Source organism: Parasteatoda tepidariorum, chromosome 3 (genome assembly GCF_982258835.1).
Source record: "Parasteatoda tepidariorum strain Cologne lab strain chromosome 3, Ptep-v5.0, whole genome shotgun sequence".
Classification (NCBI taxonomy): Eukaryota; Metazoa; Arthropoda; class Arachnida; order Araneae; family Theridiidae; genus Parasteatoda; species Parasteatoda tepidariorum.
The window spans coordinates 9,616,309-9,639,734 of NC_141757.1; the positions used below are offsets into that span (position 1 = coordinate 9,616,309).

Genomic DNA, 23,426 nt, shown 5'->3' on the forward strand with positions numbered 1-23,426 from the left:
AGGGAAAACCTCGTTTTGGAAACTAAATTAAAATAACTAAAATATTGGTATCTTACTTTCCAAAAAGTAAGATACCAATATTTTAGTTATTTGAGTAGTCAAAAATTTCAGTCTCTTAGGACTAATTTCATTTTTTTGAAAACTGCTTGGAAAACATGCATAATTTGATTAAAATCGGTCAATAAGTTTCTGAGTAATTAAAATAAAATTTAAAAAAATCCTTTTTAAATTTTTTTATTTCTTAAGTACTATTCAACTTATTTTGTTAAATCTTTTTTTTGTCCACTGAGATTTCATAGTTTAAAAAAGCATTACATTTTTATACTTTTCGATGAAGTATTAAATTCTTAGGCTCATCCTACCTAACGTAACCAATATAAATAACATAAAAGCAATAAGTAATTCTTTTACTTTTTGCATAAAATTATCAACATTAAACAAATTTGAAAGACATTTTAGCACTATGTATGAAACTAGAGTAGAAAACTATAATTACATTAGAATAAGTGTTGAAAAAGCCTCTTAATTTTCTAAGTCATTCAAACCGACTTTGATGTTTTTCCTCTATAAATATTCAATATTTTTAGTGTTTTTCTCTTTTAATTATTAATCTTAGACCCTTAAAGTGCATATTTAACGGCGTGTTAATTGTGGCACATTCTGTAATTATATTATTAATTTATTTTTTAATAAACTAGTAGGGTTCCACTTGCCAACTCTCGTAATTGTTCTAATTCATTATTGTTTATTTCTTTTTGAACTTAAATGTTTCCCACAAAAACAGTGAACATTTTGCCTTCAAAATTTACAATCGTTGTATGATGTTTGATCAATGTTTTATGTAGAAACATTGTTAATCATAACAAAATGACTGATTACTTAAATTTGAAAACTAATCATCTCTACTTGAAATAAAATTGACTCAAGAAATACAGGCTTAACAAGAAGCAATAAATCTGAAGTAATTTTACTCATCATAAAGACTTGTAGCAATTGTTTTTATCACTATTTATTATTAAGTTTTTTTATATTTATTAGTAGTTTGCTATTGTAGTTTGTATATGTAGTAGTTTGCTATTGTAGTTTGTAAAAATTAAAAATAATACACCACCCTTCTATTGTTATAATATTAAACATATCCCTTCTCCTCATTTGATCCCCTTCTTTTCTTATATTTTGCTCCTAATTTGGCTAAAGAATTATTTATCTTTTTTTGAATTTCTACGTTTTTCTTTGTCTTCCAGATATGTTACATACAATGCTTCATTACCTCAACATAGTCTCTTTGCTATAAGTATTATTCAAGCTTTATGCTCTTCTCTCAATATATCAAAACATTTTGTAGGAGTTTTAGATGGCGACGCTGTAAGTTTAAATAAAATTTTTCTGTCTTTTCCCCTCTTTGTTAATATTTTATAATTCATTAATGGATATCAATTTTAGAATGAAAGTGATATATTACTCAAAGGTTTCGTAGAAGTTGTTGAAGTGGATGCTGCTGAAGAAAATGAAGATGGTAACTATTTTATTTATTTATTTATTTTTTCCCCATTACCCAAATGTGAAATACGATAAAATATTTTCTTTTTATATCTTTATTCATAGTATCTACAGCAATAATATTTGTGATTAATTTCATGTGAGTTAATAATCATGTCAAAAGCTGGATTAACTTATTCGATGCCGATCTTGCACCAGCGTGTGACAATATAAATGAAATTTGCCATTTTTTATAATTTTATTAACATGCAGAGAAAATCCTCTGCTGTTTTAGGCATTTCTTCAGCATTTGGGGGGGGGGGGTGATGATTACTGTCGGGCATTTTTGAAGCTCTTTGCTTGGTTGCGCTTATAGCTTGCTTATTGTAGATTGAAAGATGGGATGAAGCTTGTATAAGATGAATATCTTTAAGGAATTTTATTAATGATTGTAATCAGTTGTTGTCAGAAGTGTCCATCAGTGATGCAAAGGACAGAGCTTCGACGCCAAGTTATTTTCGGAGTACGGAGCGCTGTACGGGGAGGGGCTAGAACTTCTACATTTTTATAACTAGGGGTTGGCAGCTATGCCACTTTAAGTGCTTATTTGTGTAAAAGTTTCTTTATTTAAAAAATTTGGTTATATTACAGTCCATTCATATTATTTTATTCAAAATCTTAGCAATTATATTAGATTTATCTCTTTATAGATTGCTTTATTTGAGAAAATGTTTTTGAACTAATGTTTGGGGAATTTTACTATTTTCATCATTTATTTTTAGGAGTTAAAGATATTCAAGCCAGGAGCAAAGCTCGTCAACAATTATTACAGTTGCTTTTAAAGTGTTTGAGACAACCCGGAACGAATATTTCCCACTACTTGCTGGGCTTCAATTTACGTAAACCAGTTTCTCAAACTGAAATACAAGATCCTGGTATGTTCCTTCATTTTTTTAACTATTACTGAAGCCTGGTTGTTTTTCAATATTTTCCTAATTATTACTATTTTAATAGTTATCTTTAAAGGCATTATATGTTGGTTAAACTTTTAGGTAAAAATAACAAAAATTAAAAGTATCTTACCTACGTAGAAATACAGATTTCATAATTGTGATGCTAAAATTTAATATGAAGAACATATTGCAATTTGAACAAAATTTTGCTCCATGTCTTTAATTTTGATTGGCCAGCAATATTGCTTTTTTTGGAAAAGAGAATATAGCAATTATTAGTGTGTTTGTCAAAATTAAACAAGAGAGATTATAACTGTATTAAAGCATTATCTAACTTATGTACACTTTTGATTTTGATAGGTTTGATTGAGTAGGTAGTAGCTTAGAAAAAAAATGTAAATGAATAAAATTCAAATTTAGCACTTTTTAAAAATCAAAAATCTTTTAGTACTGTCAAATTAGAGTTTAAAGTAGGCATTCAAAATAGCGAGCTAATGTCTATTGGAATTTCTCTATGGGGATCTCGAATGGGTGCTCATGAAATACTTCTTTTGTTGCATACTTGTGTATAAACTTTACATTGCTAACCAAGAGCTTTCTAAGTACTTGTAAAGTACATTTTTTTAATGTAATTTTGCTAAATTGAATGACATCAATCCTAAGACAGTCAAACTATGTACAGTCCCTGAATTCCAAATAATTAGACACACTATAATGCTAATTATAGTGTGTGTGCATAATAATGCTAATTATTATGCACTTAATTATGAGGTGATGCTATACAGCTTTATTGTTTTTACTAGATACAATGTAAATTATCCACCTTATTGTCTATTTTTTAACACGAACTATAGAAAAAATATGTATTTGTGAACTCTTGAAAAAATTAATGCAAAAAAGTGTTAATATTTTGTTCTGCCACCTTTAGCCATTATGATAGCTTCAATTCTGTGCAGCATGTTATCAATACAATACTGTATTGCATTTGAGGAGGAGGATTCCACACATAATGATCTCGAGCTGCGTTTTGTTTTTCGATCACATTGCCATTTACAATGTATATGTACATGTGTATAACAACAATCGAACTCTTCAAAAAGGGCTTACTGATTGTGTGTTTTCGAGTAATAAATAAATATTGTATTAAAAATGTAAGATTTTAACAACTATGTGGAAAATGAATGTAATAACTGCAACAAAAAAAATAGAACAAAAATTTCTGTGAAAGCAAAAACCAAACTCTTTACTTCATTATTTTTTATTATTCTCAAATGAGAATAAAAAATCATAAGAATTTTTTTTCCACTTATATGTGCGAGAAAGGCATCCTTTGAATATTCGTTTTAAACAGGGTTCCCACGGTACTTGAAAGTCCTTGAATTTTGGTGGAAAAAATCAGAACCCTGAAAAGTCCTTGAATTCTGCCATAGGGTACTTGAAAAGTACTTTTTTGGAATTAAAATAATACTAATCTTTCTTACAAAAAAGCAGTAAAAAATTATTAAATAATTTCAAACAAAAATTATAGAAATTCTAGTAGATGGAATTTTTATTGCTGAAGTAAAAAGAGGTTAAGGAAGATACAAAATTATTCTCTCCTAGATTTTTCGCGCCAGATTATTGTTCATCTCTAATGTTTAGAAAGCTGAAATTTCTACCAAATTTTAGTTTTTGTAGTCATAGTTTCTGAATGATAACTAGTGTTTAATCGATTTAGAAATATGTTGAATGTGTTAACTTCATTATTATGACAGGTTAATATTGCTATCTTATTTGTTTGTTTTTTTTAATTTTTATAAGAAGGATCATTAACATTTAGTTTTTACTGCTAATAAAGGAAATTTAGTTCTAGATTTCATGAATTATGAATAAAAATTGTGATTCACATTAAACTGATTTTTTATTTATGCATCGGAATTCATATAAAATGTTTTACGAATTGGCATTCAAATGAAAGTGATTAATGAATCATATGTCGAATGTTGCTTTATGATTTTCAAATTACTCATCAGGATTCGTATTAATGTATTTTGAAAATCACACATCATGATTCAAATTAAAATGATTTATCAAACATACATTATGATTTCAATTCAAGTTAATTCTGAGTTATGTAACATGATTCGTATTTAAGTAATTTCAGAATCATGCATCACAATTCTCATTCAAGTAGTTTATATGTTATTAGAGGGATTTAAGAATTACACATCGCGGTTCACCTAAACGATATTTAAGAATTAACGCTTGCAATGCTCATCAGAATGATTTATGAATTAAGCATAGTTGTTCCAAATTAAGTAACTTTCAAGTCACAAATTACAATTTCCCTCATAATCATCAATATTCACATGAAAATTATAAGCTAATCATGCAACAGTATTCACATTAAAGTGATTTACGTCTTGTTAGCTCCTGCTTTTTGTAACATTTGCTATTCATATTGTTCCGATTTAAGAAACATGCACCGCAATTTGATTTCAAATCGCAAATTGTGATACGTGATTTACGCAATCTTCAAGACTTACTTCACCTTTCTTATAACTTTGATTTGCATATAGTAAATCTAGATTTGTATAATTTGGATTTTTAAAATTTACGCAAGGTGAAAATTTGCGCATGCTCATAAAATTTCTAAAATCACGCTTCACATTTTATGGATCTATTTTAAAGAAAATAAAGCTTCGTAAGTCTTAGTTATCTGTAAAATATTGTTTTACAATAGATTTTATTGTGTTCAAAATACATTACTGATATTCTGAAGTGACAAGATTGTTATTAAAAAATTGAAACAGATGTGCTAAGTGGATATATTTTGATATTTTATCTAATTATATTAATTTCCTGTACCCTAAGATTTGGATTTAACATATTAAAAAAAGTATTTATATTTTAATAAACGTGCAATTACAAAAATTTTATCAACTAATTTACTTCAAATTTTTCATGAAAAGTTTCACTGATGCTAGTTTTTAAATGTTTGCTAGTATCCATGTCTATTGGAGTTTTTTTAGTCAATTTATGTCAATTGGAATTTTTCAAAGTGATTTGAAGCTGTGATATAACTATCAACTATTTGCATTAGTAGCTGATAAATTAAGTTATTATTATTTTGTCAACTAAGCATTGTGATTTGAAAATATACAATTTCTGCTTCAACGTAATTAGAAATCTGGTTGACATGTACTTTAGTATATTAACTGTGATACTGAATGGGTCCTTGAATAATTTGAGTTTAGGTCCTTGAATTTGTTTTCGAAAATTGAGTGGGAACCCTGTTAAAGAAAAGATGAAAATTTTTGCAAGAACTCGATATCATTCTGTGACATTGTCGCGGCGTCACTATTATTCTGCCACGGGTTTTTCAGTTGATTTTATCTGATTTTATAAAATAGTTTTAGATTGGAGACAAATTATTATGACTACTATGTATATTTTACATTTAAATATCTGAACTTCCTTGCCAATAATAATGTTCTTTTTTGTAGGAGTGATGGGATCCAAACGAACGTGTTTTCATGCTGTTTTATCTTTTCTGGACTGTGGTAGTTATTCAAATGCCTATCCCTCTAACATTCAAAAAGCTCCCCTGGCTACGGAATTAGCCTATCAGCTTATTTACGTACTTTGTACCAACAGTGATACTTCTGGTCCAACTTTACGATATTTACGATCTACTCATGACTTTATGTATCGCCATCTGCAATTTTTACCTTTTAAATGCACAGGTGAGTCTATTGAAACTTTGTTTTCAAAAATCTATTTCGTTATTTTATTGTGCTAAATAAGGTTAAATTATTGTGATGTTCAACCTATCCACCGATGCAACCTATTTAGAAATCTGCAATCATTGTGGATTCAATCAAAAAGTAAATGTTCTAAAATAACAATATCAATTCACTTGGTAAAGGAGATAAATTTTTCATTTTTTGTCTAATATTTTTTTTTATTAAATTATGGCAGGATATTACAAGATTTAATTGAGGATGATGGACTGTGCAATTTCAACTATGAATGTGCAATCTATATCCTATTTACAGCTTGATAATTATAAAATGTTTTTTTTATTTATTTATTCAGGGTGGCCACCTACCTGGAATTATCAGGGAATTTTTTTATACTGGAGAAAACCTGGAAAAATCAGGGAATTTTAAAGAAAAGCTGGAAATTTTTCCTTCGATAATTTTTTTAATCTCACTAATTTAAATTATTTCATCCATTATGCCCACTTTTTTTTAGACGGAAATGTATCGCCAAACAGTTGAAATATCATCAACTTAGCGATACTTTGCTTGCATAAAAATTTGCTCCATTAGAGCTCTGTTAAACTAGAATGCCACATAAAATTCTCTCACAGTTGCTAAACGAATGTAGAAACTTTTGACTGCTATGGGACTGTGCAATTTAGAAAAGATTGTGGTGGAGGTGGAAGAAGGGATTAGGATATTAGCTTTTGTTTTTAAATTCTGTCCTTGGGCTGAATCCATTTATGGCTCAAGTTTGTTCCGATGCTTTGGTGGTAATTTTTTTCTATTTTAACAAAGTGTTTTTGTATTTTTGACTTTATAGAATACTCCAAAAATTAGTTAGTTTTAATTCAATAATAATAGATTTTATATTGCACTCTTTTTCTGAAAGCTTTTGTACTCCCATTCAAAGAAATCTGTGAATTATTTTTTCTCAGCAAACCAACCAATCACAAAATTTTTTTTACAATCGCTAACAGCAATGCTTGTCGACAAATTGTTACAATTGTTATTTTTTTCTATTTCATTTTAACATTTTATAACATATTTTAATTTTTTAAAAAAAGGTTTTTTTAAGAACTAACTATATATTAATATTTAATTTTACTGTTTTGTTGGTCAATATGTAATTTTTGATTCAAAATTTTGCCCAAAACATTAAAAAATAAATAAAAAATCTTGCCAAATTGTCAAAATAAATTATTTTTTTCGAAATGATATGTTAAAAAATGACATTTTGAATAATATGTTTTATAATATAAACACTTTTCTTGTATACATCCTACACTTCATGAGAAAAAAGAAACACACACCTAGAAATTTTAAGATTTTTATCTGGAAAAATCAGGGAAATTTGAAATCTGATTTGAGTGGCTACTCTGTTATTTGAATGATTGGCACTGATGTCTATTTCCTAAAAATCTATTAGAAACACTCTGTTAACATGCTTCGCATTACTTAGAACAGAAAAACAAGCGATAATGAAACAAAAAAGTTCTCAATTTTTAAAACAAAATTTTGAAAAAACAGAGATTGATTTGCATGAATATCATTTTTAAAAAAAAAAAAAAATTAAAATCAGCATTACAAAACTTATGGCTCAATATAAAGTAAAAAGTAATCTCGTCTATATTCACATTATGTTTTTCAAAACATAAATTAACAATTTTAGAACTTAACAAACATGTGTGAAAAAACTATTCCTAATAATGTATAGTAAAAACTATGATTTTAGATTATTCTTTATTGAATTTTCCCTCAATAAAAATTTGTTGTGAAATAATTTTCGAAGCAATACTTAGGCAGTAGTTAGGCCAAATATTCATATAAAAATTCTTATTGTGACCAAATGTATTAACCCTAAACATACCATAATCAGTGAAATGACCGTTTAAGAACTTCTGCAACGGAAATGTGCTTATCATCTTATTGTTTTTTCGCATTTGACTTCATGACTTTTTATAACAATTATGTACAGTTAATATTCTAATATTATTTTATTTTTGTATTTTATTTGTTTCGAATCTTACCAGGGTTCCTACACGGTCAGGAAAACCTGCAAAAGTCAGGCTATTATAAAATTAAGCTAAAAAGTCAGGATTTTTCTTACATATTCATAAAGTTAGGAAAATAAAAAAAACTATAGCTCATTCGAAGACTGACAGGCAAAAATAAAGTTTCAATGAAAAATTCTGTAATTCAAAATATGTAATTTCCTCATAATAACATTCCTCTTTCCCTAGTAGAACCTGTCCTGTTAGCAATTTTCCTCCTGTTTATCCAATGATAAGGAATTTTTGATAGGGTTGCTAGGTTTGTTGTTCTTTGTGTGAATAACTGGTTTACAGACAATAGTAGCTGAAACAACAGCAGAAAAGGCAAAAAAAGGAATTTTTATTGTTTTCTGATGCTGCCAAAAAAAAAAAAAAAAAAGAGCAAAAGAGTTTCTTAGAGTTCAATCCACAGCAAGAGAGATTAGATAATTTTTTTTCGAAATATTTGCGTGGAGAAAAAAAAATTGAAAATTTGTGGGAGGTTATAAAAATTGTTCTTATCCTCTCTCATGGTAACGCAACAGTCAAAGTGGGGTTTTCAATCAATAAAAGCTTATTGGTTGAAAACCTCAATGAAGACTCTATTATTTCACAAGGGCGTGTGTATGTTTATGTTTCATTTATAAATGGAATAAAAAACATAGACATTAATGAAAAAATGCTAGATGCTGTAAAAGGATCTAGAACAGGGATGGGGAAACTACGGCCCGCGGGCCACCCGTGGCCCGCCGTAAGATTTTATCCGGCCCGCGGACCGAATTTTAACTTTTTACTTTCTCTATTTTTGTTCTACAAAACATAAATTAATTAAAATAATTAGCATTAACAGCTTCTATTGATAAAATGTTGAAAGCAAAAGTCCCTTATAGAATAGCCGTAGATTAGCTCCAACTAATATTTGTCTTTCTCTAGGAGCAGACATATGGAATCTAATGTAGGTGAATTGTACTTCACATGAGGCTTACTACGTATTTTAAGTTCCAACGAGCGGATTTTTCTTCCGGCATGAGTTCTAACATAATTTACTGCGTATGGAAAGGCTGCACACTTACAACGTTCATTGTAAATAATGGTGAATTTATTAAATGTATGAAATGGCTACTGCCTTTTTGAGTTATTTGTAAACATTTTTAATCCCGAAATGACAACTAAAAAATGCAAAGTTGATGTACAGTGCCATGCGTTCAATGATGAATTGACTTTATTTTATTATTTCAGAAGTTAGAATTTTTATTTTAGAAGTTTCTTCTCGGCCCACCAAACTTTTTTCCCTAGATTTTCGGCCCACGACCAAAAACGTTTGCCCATCCCTGATCTAGAACAAGATGGAGACATGCATTAGAAACCAAAAAAAAAAAAAAAAAGCTGAAATTTCTAGAAAACGGACAGATGAAAAGATGGATGATTCGAAATTAAGAAAATCTAAATTGATGAAAACTGCTGCAACAGAACTGGATCTTCTTGATTTAGAAATTGTCAAACAACAAAATATGTTGAGAAATATTATATTACGTAGAAGCCCCTGAGTTTCTCCGGAAGCTTACAGTATTACAGAAATAAATTTAAAAATACTGGAAAAAAAAAGATATTTTTGATTTTATTTTTCTCACGAGTTGCATAATTTTTCTATCTGAATTTTTATTTGTATCTAATTAACTTTTCTTGACTTTTTTCCCGTTTATATTCAATATTATCTTTTAAAAGAAAAGTCAGTTTTAAGTGAAATTGTGATTTTTAAAAAATAGTATTTTAATGTAACAAATGTTCTAGTATGTTTTAAGAGTGATTATTATTTGTGGATACTGATACATATCTCGCAGATTTGATTAACCCTTTGTATCCTGACGACACTCGTGCATTTGGTTCCTCTGAACGTTAAATAAAATAATATTTCCATAATCCAACAGATTTTCTTGATCTTTTTATTTAAATAGTTTTCGTATCTAACTACAAAAACACACTAAAAGTTTAATCTAACCAGGATAATTAAAAATATGTTTCACAAGTTTTCTGAAAATATAATTTGGGATATAAAGTGCTATTATGCAATTCCACTTTAATATATATAAGTGTTTATCCTATTCAATCTATGATACTTATGACTAAGTAGCATATTATGACTAATTGAAACTGCAATATTAAAAGTTTTGTTGGAGTGAGAAACGGCGGGTCAGGAATTTTATTGTAAATGGTCAGGAAAAACCTGCAAAAGTCAGGATATTGTTTTCTCAAAATAGTGTAGGAACCCTGAATACTTGTTGTATACCTATTTCTACCGTAACTAGACCATTACTTTATAAGGTTATCGGATCAGAAATTACGATGTAATGCATGTTCATGTACTGCATTTGATAAGTTGCACATTTCTGCAAAGACTGTTGTGTAATTAGTTCAATCAGAATAACTGTGAATTCAAATTTCTAGAAAGTGCCTAAACTTTTTGATTAGCATTTTGGTGTTAAGAAAGAGTGACAAAAACTAAATGTTTTGCTAATTAGCTTATATTTTATTTCATTTCTAACAGGTTCTTCTTCTGAAAAAATTTTGCGTCAACAATCTTGGTTATTGCGATCTCTGGCTGTGGAATTGAGAGTCATTTCAGCTCATCACCAGCGCTCTCACGTCCAGAGGCTCTTAAGTGGACTTATTGATGATAAACCTCCTATTGACAGCGGTAAGCATGTCACCATGTTTTTGAATTGAATATATTAATCTTGTTATGTTTTTTAAATTGAATGATTGTCCTATCTCATTCTGCTGTTAAATGAATTTCGTTATGCTGTTACAATTACGAGATATGATATTAATTTTTAGAAATATAAAGATAATTGTTTTTAACTTTTAATCAAATTAAGTTAAGTGTTAGATGAAGAAATACAACTGTTGTAATTCAAAAAGTATTACAGATACATTTCATGTGTAAAAAAAATCAAAAATATTATTTTGTGAAATTTTGACTTGTAAACCTACCAAATATTACCGTACTATGCTAATTTTTTAATTAAGTACCGTTTTGATATTGCTCTGTTGCTGTGCTGCAATCGGCATTCTGCACATGCTTGGTTTGTACCTGCATCAATTCACATGAAAAATGTTGACAGAGGTGAACAAAACCAAACGTATGGGCAATGCCTTAACTTGCCTTGAGCGCTACCAAGAAGGTGGGATTTTTAGAGCCAAATTGTTACAGGCGATAAAGCCTGGTGGGCCTACAGTACATCTGAATTAAAATAGAATTGGCAGAATTCAACTTAACCCAAAAAAAGTGAAATTTAAGCAAATCAGCTTGAAATATCATGTGTATCCTGTTTTTGGACAGGAAAGGACTGTGGCTGGTGGTATTTTTGCAGGTAGTGACAATCCATTCAACAACGTATTGTGAGACTTTACAAAAAGCACTGCACAATTCAGAATGAAAGACGAGGCATGCTGAGTATGCATGTCTTTTTGCTTCTTGACATTGTCTGCCCACATACGGCTAATCGAACCCAAGACCTCATCATATAATTTTGCTAATAACTTGATCACCTTCCATTCTGATTGATCTAGCGCCCAGTGATTGCCACTTGTTCCTGCATTTGAAGAAACAACAGGGCGGCGAGCGCCATGTCGATTACGTCAAATGGTTCCGTTGCAGTGGCTAACAATTAAGACGGTAGTCTTCTATGACAATGGTATGCAAAAGCTTGTTGTATGATATGATAAGTGCTTCAATATTTGTGGCAATTATGTAGAAAAATAGATTAAAGTACAGTCTTTCATATAAAAATAAAATTGTTAAAAAAAATCTGTTTTCTATTTATTTTAAAATGGTACTTACTAAAAAAACACGCCTAGTATGTTGAAAAATATTATCGTTATTGATCATGACGGAAAAAATTGGTAAAGGGGTAAAACGTGCAACTCCAGCAAGTCTACTTGATTGCTTGGATTTCACCATGGAAGAGGTTCTTGAGAGACCTCTCCTTTTCCTCGATTTTTGGAAGTCTCACAGCCTCATGGATCTGGTATAGCAGAGGAAATAACAACAGAAAAAATTGAAGTGTTGAAAGTTGTTACTTCCCTGTAGAAATTTCTTAAGCAGGGTTCCCACGGTCCTTAAAAATCCTTAAAAACTGCTTAATTTTTATTTTGGAAAATAAGGGCCCTTAATAGTACTTAAATATGGAATAAAGTTTTTAAAAGTCCTTAATTTTTCAGCATTACTATACCCTGTAACAAAATTGCAGTGACAGGGCGGCATTGGTCCAGAACTTTACAAACTCAATTTACTCCAAGAGTATCATAAAACTGTGTGGTGTTTGATTGTATTTTTGGCAGTTATTGATATTGCTTTTATTCCGGTTTTAAAATTTTCCGATATATTTTAGACACAATGTTTATTTTAGACCGACCAATGTATATTTTATTGCGATAAATTTTAGACATATTTTGACAATGATTCAATTATTTTTCTATAAATTTTTTGGCGGTGATTGCTATCGATTTCCACGAAATTTAAAATCCGAAATTTTAAATGCGATCTTATTTATTATAACAACCGTATTTGAACTTCTCTTTTTTAAAGAGTCCTATTTGCGTGATTTCGTCGTCAATCTTTATTTCGGGTTTTACTGCCACAGGTTTTAAGATTTTTAATTATTGTAAGAATTTTAATTATTGTAAGAATTTTAATTAATAATCGTTTCATTCATTTACGAATTTTAATTATGTAATGGATTTACAAAATTCGGAAGAGGAAATAATTAACGTGTGCTATAATAATTAGTCCTTCAAAATGCGAGAATATCGCATATAATATTAGAATTAAAAAAATACTGCATTTATAATTAAAAAACCTTTTGAACATTTTTACTCTATACTTTCTTCTGTAAACACAATTTTTTTGTTACTTTAAATTAGTAATTGTTATAATTAAAAGTATCTTGCAGAACAATACTAGTGATGGGGAAGCTTGTCACAGAAAGCCTGAAAAAATTGTGCCACAGGGTCACTATAGTTGATAGAAAAAATTTTTCAAGTCGATTTTTTATAACAAAAAGTTGTTCTTTTATTAACTAGGATTAGTCCGTGCATCAAGAGTTGGGCATTTTAGAGAGACAATAGATATGTGTGAGGGGGCCACAGGCAAAGACCATAGAGATGTGTTGATACCTTTAAAAAATCGTTTCAGACCTTTTTATTTATGTTTCACTGAGAACTAATGAACATATTGGTTTGAAAATTATAAATCTTGTCAAATAATCAAAATCAGCAAATAATTATAAATCTTCTTATTCTATAAAAATTTTCATACAAATATTTAGTGCAATGACCTAAAAAATTTTCTTTTAAGCTTAATGAAAAAAAAAGTGGAATGATTTAAAGTGCTTAGATATTAGTATGGTCTGTTTCTACTCTTATACATAACTCTAATTCTTAGTATTAATTCATTTAATATATATGCCATTTAATATAAATAAAACATTTATTAATAGCATTTATTAAAAACATTTTATTAAAAACTTGTAATAATTTTTTCCCAAATTTCTTTATTTACTCTATTTCTTAAAAATACGAAAAAAATTGTAAATCCTAATTTTACAATTCAATTTCAATTAAATCATTAAAAATGGAATATATATTCGTTTTATGGATGGCGTTAACCCTTAACAATCTGAAAAATATTTTTAAAAAAACTCCACCCTGGTTTGCCAAAAGTTGCCTGGTCCAGCTTTGATGAGCCCTGTTAATTAATACAATTAGATCAGTACTTACATTAAAAAAATTGTTTATTATTTTTTTTATTTATTGATTTTCTTTTTTAAGACAGGTAAGTAATTGGCACTGTAACTTGTGGTGCATATATATTCGATGATAAACAATCTATACTATTTTTAAAAATAGTCTTAAGGTCCTTAATTTTCCAAAAAAAGTGCTTAATTTTTTTTAAAAAGAGTCCTTAAACGTCCTTAATTTTTGCTTTGTTAAAAGAGTGGGAACCCTGTTAAAATTTACAAGAGGAAGAAAAATTACCAAAACGTTTGACTGAAATTTTATACATTTGAAAAACCAAAAACATAATTTGACCACTTTTTATACATAATTTAACTGTTGACTTTTTTCTTTCATAATGACACCAAAATTAAAAAAAAGTCATGAATAAAAAAAGATATAGCTATTTTTAACATCATAATATAAATATTTTTAATGAGCTATGTGTTTCGCAATTTTCTTTAAAATAAGTCAAATTTCAAAATGGCTCCCTAATTGCAGTTTCAGTCTAAAAAATTATTAAAATTTTTTCTACAAAAAATTTTCATAAAAATCCTGTACTTATAATGACAACAGCCATTGGTTGATTTCGCTCGAAATGAGTCAGTAATAAATAAATGAATGAAATGTCATATTCAAATGTTATTTTCTGTATTTCAGATAATCTTGATGCAACTTTTGAACAACCTTTAAGTGTTTCTGTATCCTCTTATTCTTTCATGAAATCTGCTTCTGGTGAGTTCTCTTTTTTTTTCTTTATCTACCATTGACTAATTGACCCTTCATTTAATATTTTTGGATTGGGAGTATAATATCATAACTTAGGCTGCGTTCTTCAAAAATATGTAAAGATATTTTTCTTTATCTAATATGCAAGTATCTAGCAATCGTCAACTTGCATCTACATTGCTGCCATCCCTTCTGCATTTCGCAGAAGCTTTCCGCATTTTTACTTATTTTAGCTATTAAGAAGCAGAAGAGAAGGAATTCAGCTTATGGCAATATTTATTTGCTCATTCATCTTGTTAATTTATAATGGCTGAACGAAAACAATACAAACAAGCCTTTAAGGAGTCCTATTCTCTTGAATTTCCATTTATTTCTAGATCGAATCTTGGAGTACATGATGTACGCTGCAACATATGTAAAAATGACTAGCATAGCGCATGGTGGTAAAACTGATATAGTCAGACACATAAAATCGACAAAACACCAGAAGAACAAATTTTTTTTTTATGTAATTCTTTTTTCATAATTTCTATTAAGTTTATAGATAGTGCATACTCAGGGTTGGGGTTTTGGACGTCCTAAACTGGTTTTGGACAGGACACGTGGGTTTTACTGTCTTAAACTCGGTAAAACTGTCCTAAACTGGGTAAAACTATCCTAAACTGTCTTAAAGTGTCCAAAACCTTGAACTTTGATAAAAGGTAAAAATTCTATAGGTGTAACCATTGTACACATAATAATTACATGTATCAATAAATATTTGATATTTTTTATACAATTTACCATAACTTATTACAAGAAAATAATATAATATAATAGGAAAAGGCTTATAATTTTTGAAGCTCCACAATTCATTGAACAACAAAAGTGAATACCTAATCCTTTAAATATAAATATGCTTTTAATACTGATAAATAATATTTTTGCATAACGATAAATATGGCAATTTTAAAAAATAATAGTTTTTCTTAAAAAAAATACTAAATTTGTTCAAAAATTACCTTTTATTTTTCACAATATTTTTTTTAAAAAATGTTATAATTTCTGCATCACAGGATGATAAAAAAGACATCTTTTTTTAAAAAAATTGTTTTTGAATATAAATATATTATTTTAAATTGAAAATACAAAATAACTGAAAAATGTATTAACAGTTTTGAAGGGCTTAACATCAGTTTCAGTTACTGACACTGGTGATGTATCACCACTATGCTAAAAGAATTGAACATGAATGAAATAAAAGTATTCTTGAATAGTACAATAGATAAATAAACCTGCTTATGACGAACCAAGCACTTAGTCCCTTATATTTTAACCTGTATGGCAAGGCCAAACTTCAGTTATGTACTATTGAATGAGAGGACCAATTGAACTTGATTACTGATTAATCTTCCTTTGTTTAAATTGAAGAGTCAAACAATATTAATAAAACATTATACTTTTAAAAACAAATATTCTCTAGTATATTTAATTATCAATATATTATTAGTTCTATATTTATTTTACCTCTTAAATATTGTTCAGATAAAATTGTGACATAATTTGAGTAAAAGGGTTTTGGATAGTTTAAGACAGTTTTGGACAAAGGGGTTTTGGACAGGACCGTTTAAACCGTGGATTAATTCACTCTGTCCTAAACCTTGCCAACCCTGTGCATACTATTATATAGTAATTAAACTAATGTCTAAAATAAAGTCTTAAAATATGACATTTCCCTTTAATCAAGAATATTGTACCATCAAGTAGCTAGTCATAAGTTTTTTTTAAAAATTATTTCCTTTTCTTGTTTTAAAAAAAGTTGAGTATTGCTTTTTTATGCTCATATAGTGAATTTATAAATAAATAATTAATTAAAATCTGCTTATTTTGTAAATGTATTAGTAATTAGTATGCAGTTGCGAATCTTCTGCATTTTTAGGCATTTCTTTTGCATTTTTTTTTTTTTTTTTTTTTTTGTCTATCTTCTGCAATTTTATAACTAGAGGTTGGCAGCTATGCATGTATGATTGTCTGGTAGTCCAGTACAGTAACCAGTGATCGTTTTTTTTTTTTTTTTAAATAAATATAGCCTAATAATTATAGCCCTTAATATTATTTTCCTTTTCAGTCACATTTTGCTTCTGATAATTTTTTATTTTTAATCTGAGTTAATATTATTTACATCACCTAATTTTCTAATTACGAATTTTTACTTCTAAAAATTTTTATTAAAGCTTTCTTATAGTTTGAATATTATTTATGATTTGAAGTTATTTTTTTATGAAAAAAAAATTTTGTTGAGTTTTACTTTAATAAAAAAAATCCTAGAATTTTACTTAAATCTGCTTAGAAAAGTCAAGGGGGGGAAATTTATTCTTTTTGAGTATGAACTCTAGAAATAAAACGAGTTAAAAAAGTTTATTTTGTTGTGGTAATTTTTACTTCTATACTTACACTAAGTTTTGAGGAAGGTCAGGAAATTTTATTTTTGAAATTGATTTGTCACCCTGAGACTAACGTTTACAATGATTTTTTTTTTAACTATAAATTATGTGACAATTTGTAAGTTACTTAAGTTACATAAAGTAAGTAAGTTACATAAACTATTTTACCTTGGAATATATATATTTTTTAATTAGCATGTTAACACCAATTTTATATTTATCAACAGGCACCTATAGAAGAAAATTGATGCAAATTCTTGATGGTATTGAATTTGAACACTCTTTACCTTCGATGCCCCATTGGGAGTATTTTGAGAACGAAGAGATTATTCGTGTTCTGAAAGAATGTGAAATTCAGGAGGGTTTGATTGACATACAAGAACTACATAAAAGGTTGTCTGAAGAAACTGTTGGCTTACAAAACGTTCTAAGGCCAGTTATGTTACAGGTATTATTAGAGCAATCATCAGTTGTAATAACAATTTGATATGAGTCTTACACTGGAGTGGAAATCATCCATGGTGCATAGTGTTTTTAAAAAGTGCTTAAAGGTGCTTATTTTAGTTTTTTAAAAGCCCTTAAAAGTGCTTTTTTTTTATGAGGTGTTTTTAAAAAGTGCTTAATTTTCCTTTCTCAAATATGAGATTTTTTTTTCATAAATAACCATGTCGATTTTCGCCGCGTATTATACAAAAGCGTGCTCTTCCCATTGTTTTTTCAACGTTTTCACAATTTATTCAACCACAATCCGTTTTGGCGTAATGGCGGTCTATAGCATATGAAAACGTCAATCATTTGACATGTTTGATGATCAGATTGCTAGTTCACATGTGCGTAAACTGAGCTGGGTTCAGTGAGATTATTGCAACTCTGCTGCATTTTGCAAGATGTTCTCGATTTCAGGCTTCATTTTCAACCATCTTAAACAGGCACTAAAACCTCTTCATCTTTTAAAAAAGATTAATATAGGGTAAACTAGCCAGTGAAGGAACACTTAAGCTTCGCTTGCCTTTTAAAAAATCATATTAATTTCAAAATTTGTAATTTCAGTTAAATGAGAGTGTCAACATATATGTTACTAATTGCAAATTACGTAAAAAAAATTTCGAGAACTTACATAATATTGTATTAAAGTTTTCGAGGTTTATATAACAAGTAGTAAGAAGACCAAGTGAAGGAACACAAAATTTCCCAGTGAAGGAACACTTAATTTCGGTTATTTTTTAATGCTCTTAATGAATTTATATGCCATACAAATATCTAAAAACAAGCCTATTCTTGAAATTATAGCATACAAATACTTCGAAAATGTTAACTTTCTTTTTGTAATCATGAATTGAAAAGTAAAGTGTCAACACATATTGTTCATTTACTGGGAAATCTATGCCCAGTATAGGAGCATGCCTGTTTCCTCACTGGTTAGTAGTTGTTTTTCGTATTTTTAATATACTTTTGATGTGGAACATCGCTAAAGGTACAAGAAAATTAAAGTTTATCTTTTATTTTTATTAACTTAGAAAAAAAAACGGTAAAGGAGCACTTGTTCCTTCACTGGTTTTTCATCGTTTGGTGATCCAGTGAATAAACACCCCCTTATCTCAGTACTTTATTATGCTATGATGCTTAAAAAAATAAAACTTCACTAACTATATTTTGAACTCTTTTTTTCACAGTGAGAAAAATAAAACTATTATATGCAATTAATTCCACTTCAAACATATAAATACAAAAAACTCACCTTCAATTTTTCCAACGAAACAAGGTGTTGCAGAGATAATAACAAATTCAAAATTTTTTCCAGAGAAGTCTATTTGACCAGGTAATCCAAAATATTGCTAGATGACTTCCTATTGTTTGGCAGTAAGCTATTGTTACCAATCAATCTAAAGAAAAACTTTCAAATTCTTATTCTTAATCAATATATATGAAATGTTCCTTCACTGGGTAGTGTTCCTTCACTGGTTCGTTTACCCTATTCAAAGAAAAAGAGTTCTTTATCAGAAACTGGTTATTTTATCATGATCATGTTAAGTCTTCGAAAATTATTTTGTAAATGTATAAAGTGCTTCAAAAAATGTTTTTTGAATATTTAAAAGGTGCTTATTTTTTGTTGAAAAACTTTGCCTGTATTAATACTAAAACCATTTTTTAAGAATGTTAAAAATAAAATGAGAATTCTTTGCTTCATTTATATATATGTATTATCTTTTGTTTCTAAATTTAGTATTAATAAGTGTACAATAAGTAGTCATAATCTGTTTTTGTGTAAAGGTTGTTCTAAATTAATTTAATCTTAATTGGCAGGAGATAGCCAAGGTGTTAGAATATGCTGTTGAGTGCAATGAAGCACGTGAGATTATTCTTGCAAAAAGAATGTCGTTTGAAGGCTGGCGTCAAGTGACTGAGGTGTTACTTATAGCTTGCCCTTTGGATATTCTAGGAAGTGAAAAGAAGGATCAAATGGTGCTGGAAATATCGCAAGAACTTTTATCAAAAGTATGTCAAATTATGTTATAAATAAAACACCTTTGTTTGATAAAATTAAAATTTCCTTATGTTCTGAAACCATATCCTGCTATCAGGAAAACGTCAAGATTTTGAACCATGTTTCTAACTCAATCAATTGATTAGCAACTACAAAATTAAGTTTTTTTTCTATGAAATCTTCCATTCATTTATATAGCAGAATTTAAAAGTTTTCAGTATATAGAATGTATTACTTTCATGGCATTAAAATCACTCTTTCAACTAAATATGCCATAAATGTAGAAATAATGTTACTGTTTAATATTTTTATTTAAGATAGACATTCTAATCATTTTGTTTTCAAAGGTAAACTTTATTTTTAGTATCTTTGTGTAGCATGGGCGTGACAGCTATCAAATAAAATATGTTTGTTGATTACTTTTGATTTGCTAAATATAGGAAATATAGTAAAAAGCGACTTAATATTTATTGAGTGGACTAATGAATTTTTAAAAATTAGCACATTAAATTAATTTTTGAAAAATGTGAGAATCAGAAATAAGATATCTAGTAATAGCTGAGCAGAACAAATATTGCCTATTCAGCTTCGAGTAAAAATTAGTGTTGAACTATCAATACAAAGCTGAGACTAACTGAAATTTTTAAAAACATGTATATTTCCTTAAATGCATAAACATTTGAAGAAATAATTTTTTTGTAATGATTTGAACCCAGAGATCATGGTATTTAACATGATATGTTGCAGGTGATGTCACCAGAAATACTAGCTGAATTAATGCCCCCTGCCTCTAGTGTTATTTTAACTTTAATGTCCACTCTTCGAAACAGCATGATTACATCTTTGATGAAACCACACTCAGAATCTCTTGCTGAATCACCTCTAATCCCTGTTGCACATCATTCATCCTTGCTTGCAGTTTTGAGGGCAGTTGTGGACTGTTTGATGAAAACTGGTTTGTGATTTCATTTTATTCTTTCAAGACCCTTGATTATTCTCATAATTTAACATGGTGTGTACGTTTTTAAAAAGTGCTTAATTTTTCATTTTCGAAAAGGAGATTTTTTCCTTTACCATGTCTATTTTCGCCATGTATTATGCAAAAGCGTACTTTTCACATTGTTCTATTAAAGGTTTTCACAATCCATGTATGAAAGCATGGATGACAGTAATGTATGAAAGCGCTAGTGGTTTTATATGTTTGGTGAAATACTTGCGAGTCCGTATGTGTGTCTACTGAGCTGAGAATCTAGCACTCTCTTGTGCAACTCTGCTACATTACGCAAGGTATTCACAATCTCAAGCTTCATTTTCCACTCTCTGAAATCGAACAGAAAAATCTCTTTTTAATGGCTAATATAATCAAGAAAAGAGTTCTTTGTCAGAAACTAGTTATTTTATCATGATCATGTAAAGTCTAAATACAATTATTTTGTATTTTTTTAATGAATATAGTACTTAAAAATATTTTTTGAGTGCATGAAAAGTACTTTTAAAAGGGGCTGATTTTTTAATGAAAGATTTGGCTATATTCCATAAATAGCTTGTATTTATAAATTTAATTGTTATATTTTTTGCTAATGTTTTACAAAATTATCTATAGTTAAGGTTTATATATAATACTTTTTCCAGCGGTAGTTGGCAGAAAATTCATATTCTTATGCATTAATCTCAATATTTTCTACAATTACATTTTATAATTTGAAAACTAGCTACTAAAGTGGGAAAATTTTGTCAAAAATTATACTCTAGAAATTTAAAAAAAAATTTAATCAGTTTTTAAATGTCAGAAAGTGTATCACACGAAACAAAACTCTTGTTTTTTCTTCATGTGTTACATAATTCTTTTTTTGCATATTTTTATTTTTTATATGATACTTTGGTCTTGAAAATTACTCAATTTGTTAATAGTTTAAATTGGCAGAAACTCTTTTATGAGTTCTAAGTATTGTTATTAATTGATAATAAAAATCTATGATTTTCAAGAGTGCAAAATATGTAAGTTTAATATGGTAAGTTTTAATATTTTTTCATATCATTTTAAAAAGAATTAGTAAGTTTTTTCCTGTGTGAAAAAAAATTTAAGTGAAAAAAGTTATTTTAAAGTGAAAAAAATAATAATTCAAAATTGCATATTAACAATTGCTTTTTGACTAGATCTAAGAAAAGTTTTACATTTTTACCTATTCCACTATTTTTTCAATGGATACTTAACCAGTTTGTAACAAAAATTCTTTGACTTGACAATCTTTCAATTGATCATTTCTATTTTAATTTGATTACTTTTATTTTTCCGATCATTATGAACAGTTTGCTGTAATTCTTTGAGTTGAGTAATAAAGATATTATATTCCTTATTAGGGATTGGTTTTCAGAGAGTTAGAGCCAATTTCTATACTGCTTTTCTCAATCTGTTGTGCATTGTTCATAAGCCTTATGATATGCAAAGTAAGTTGAATATCTTTTTATATTTGTAATTTTAGTTTTAATTCAGCTTTTTTATGTATAAAAATAAATTATTTTTAAAAGCTGATAAACCCAGTGATGTTGGTTATGCTGTCCTTGATCAAAGCTCAGAGACTAAGAAATTGAGAACAGAATACATGGATGTTATTCTCAGCTTTGGTGAAACTATCATGGAAATTGTTTGTAGAGATGCTTGCACTGGTCATGATATTACTAAGGTATTGCTTTCTCCCCTTTTTGTAGTTCATTTTTAAAAGTTTCTCTTTTTAGCTATTAGAACCTTATGTTAGACGACCCCATGGCAGAATTTTTTCAGACTTTCTGCGACATGCCTTTCTAATATTAATAATTTTCTGTAAGATATTTTTAAAAATAACAAACATACATGTTACTAATTTAAAATGATGAAAGCGTCAACTTCAATAAATAAATTAATTGATTAACAGCCTTTCGATTAAAATAAAATAATATAACTTTATTTGAATATGTAATTTTTTTTCTTCTAATATTATGGCTGATATTCGAGCATTTTGTAGGGGGAAAACACACTAATTGTTTTCTTCTTCGCATTCTTGAAATCATCATCACATTGAAATAAATAATTTTAAAAAGTTGTAAAATCCGTAGTAGTAACCTTGGATAAAAGGATCGAAGTTGAAATCAAGTGAGTCTGATTCTTTTGAAAAGGGGTTACTAAATGCGTTTCATGATTCAGTTGTTGTAATAAACTATATATTTAAAATATAGGGTTTTAAAAACTATGTAGAAGTCAATAGTCATAACTACATAAAAAAATAGAATGAAAATTTCTACAGAAAAGAAAACCAAAATTTTTTACTTCCCAACGGAAAAATCTTTCTTCCAGAACTCCGTAACGTTCTGTGACAATATCGCCATGCCGCTTCGATTCTGCCACGGGGTTCCTGAGCATAGCTTTAAGATACTTTTGATTACAACAATTATTAATTTAAAATAACAGAAACGTTGTGTTTACTTAAGAAAGTTTAAAATAAAAATGTATAAAAAATTTCATTGTAAAAGTAATATTTTTTTAATTCTAATATGGACCTGGAACACATTATTTATAAATCTCCAGAACACAAGCGAAGACATAATCATTCTCATGTATTAAAGTTTAGTTTGTTTTACATTTGTAGACGGCAGCAAGCATCATCTATCAAGAGCTTGTCTTATCCTGCTGTATTTCAATGAAAAAGTGTTATTTAAAAATATACTTTTTTTTTCAGTAAATTGATATTGATTTTTTACTTTAGAATATTTTTACAAACATTTAATTTTGATTGAATCCACTTAGATTGCATAATTTTCACATGAAATTC

The 23,426-nt window shown here is 28.4% G+C and overlaps 1 protein-coding gene across 1 annotated transcript in view; it reads left to right on the forward strand.

Moving 5' to 3' along the window:
• Nup205 (nuclear pore complex protein Nup205) overlaps positions 1-23,426 on the forward strand; it is a 102,646-nt gene that overhangs the window by 55,347 nt on the left and 23,873 nt on the right. The window contains exons 19-29 of the mRNA XM_087158766.1: positions 1,245-1,365; positions 1,444-1,516; positions 2,262-2,414; positions 5,918-6,157; positions 10,754-10,903; positions 14,644-14,718; positions 17,363-17,583; positions 19,440-19,631; positions 20,368-20,575; positions 21,982-22,068; positions 22,150-22,304. Coding sequence (XP_087014892.1) covers positions 1,245-1,365; positions 1,444-1,516; positions 2,262-2,414; positions 5,918-6,157; positions 10,754-10,903; positions 14,644-14,718; positions 17,363-17,583; positions 19,440-19,631; positions 20,368-20,575; positions 21,982-22,068; positions 22,150-22,304 — 1,675 coding nt within the window. The remainder of the gene's footprint in view (positions 1-1,244; positions 1,366-1,443; positions 1,517-2,261; positions 2,415-5,917; positions 6,158-10,753; positions 10,904-14,643; positions 14,719-17,362; positions 17,584-19,439; positions 19,632-20,367; positions 20,576-21,981; positions 22,069-22,149; positions 22,305-23,426) is intronic.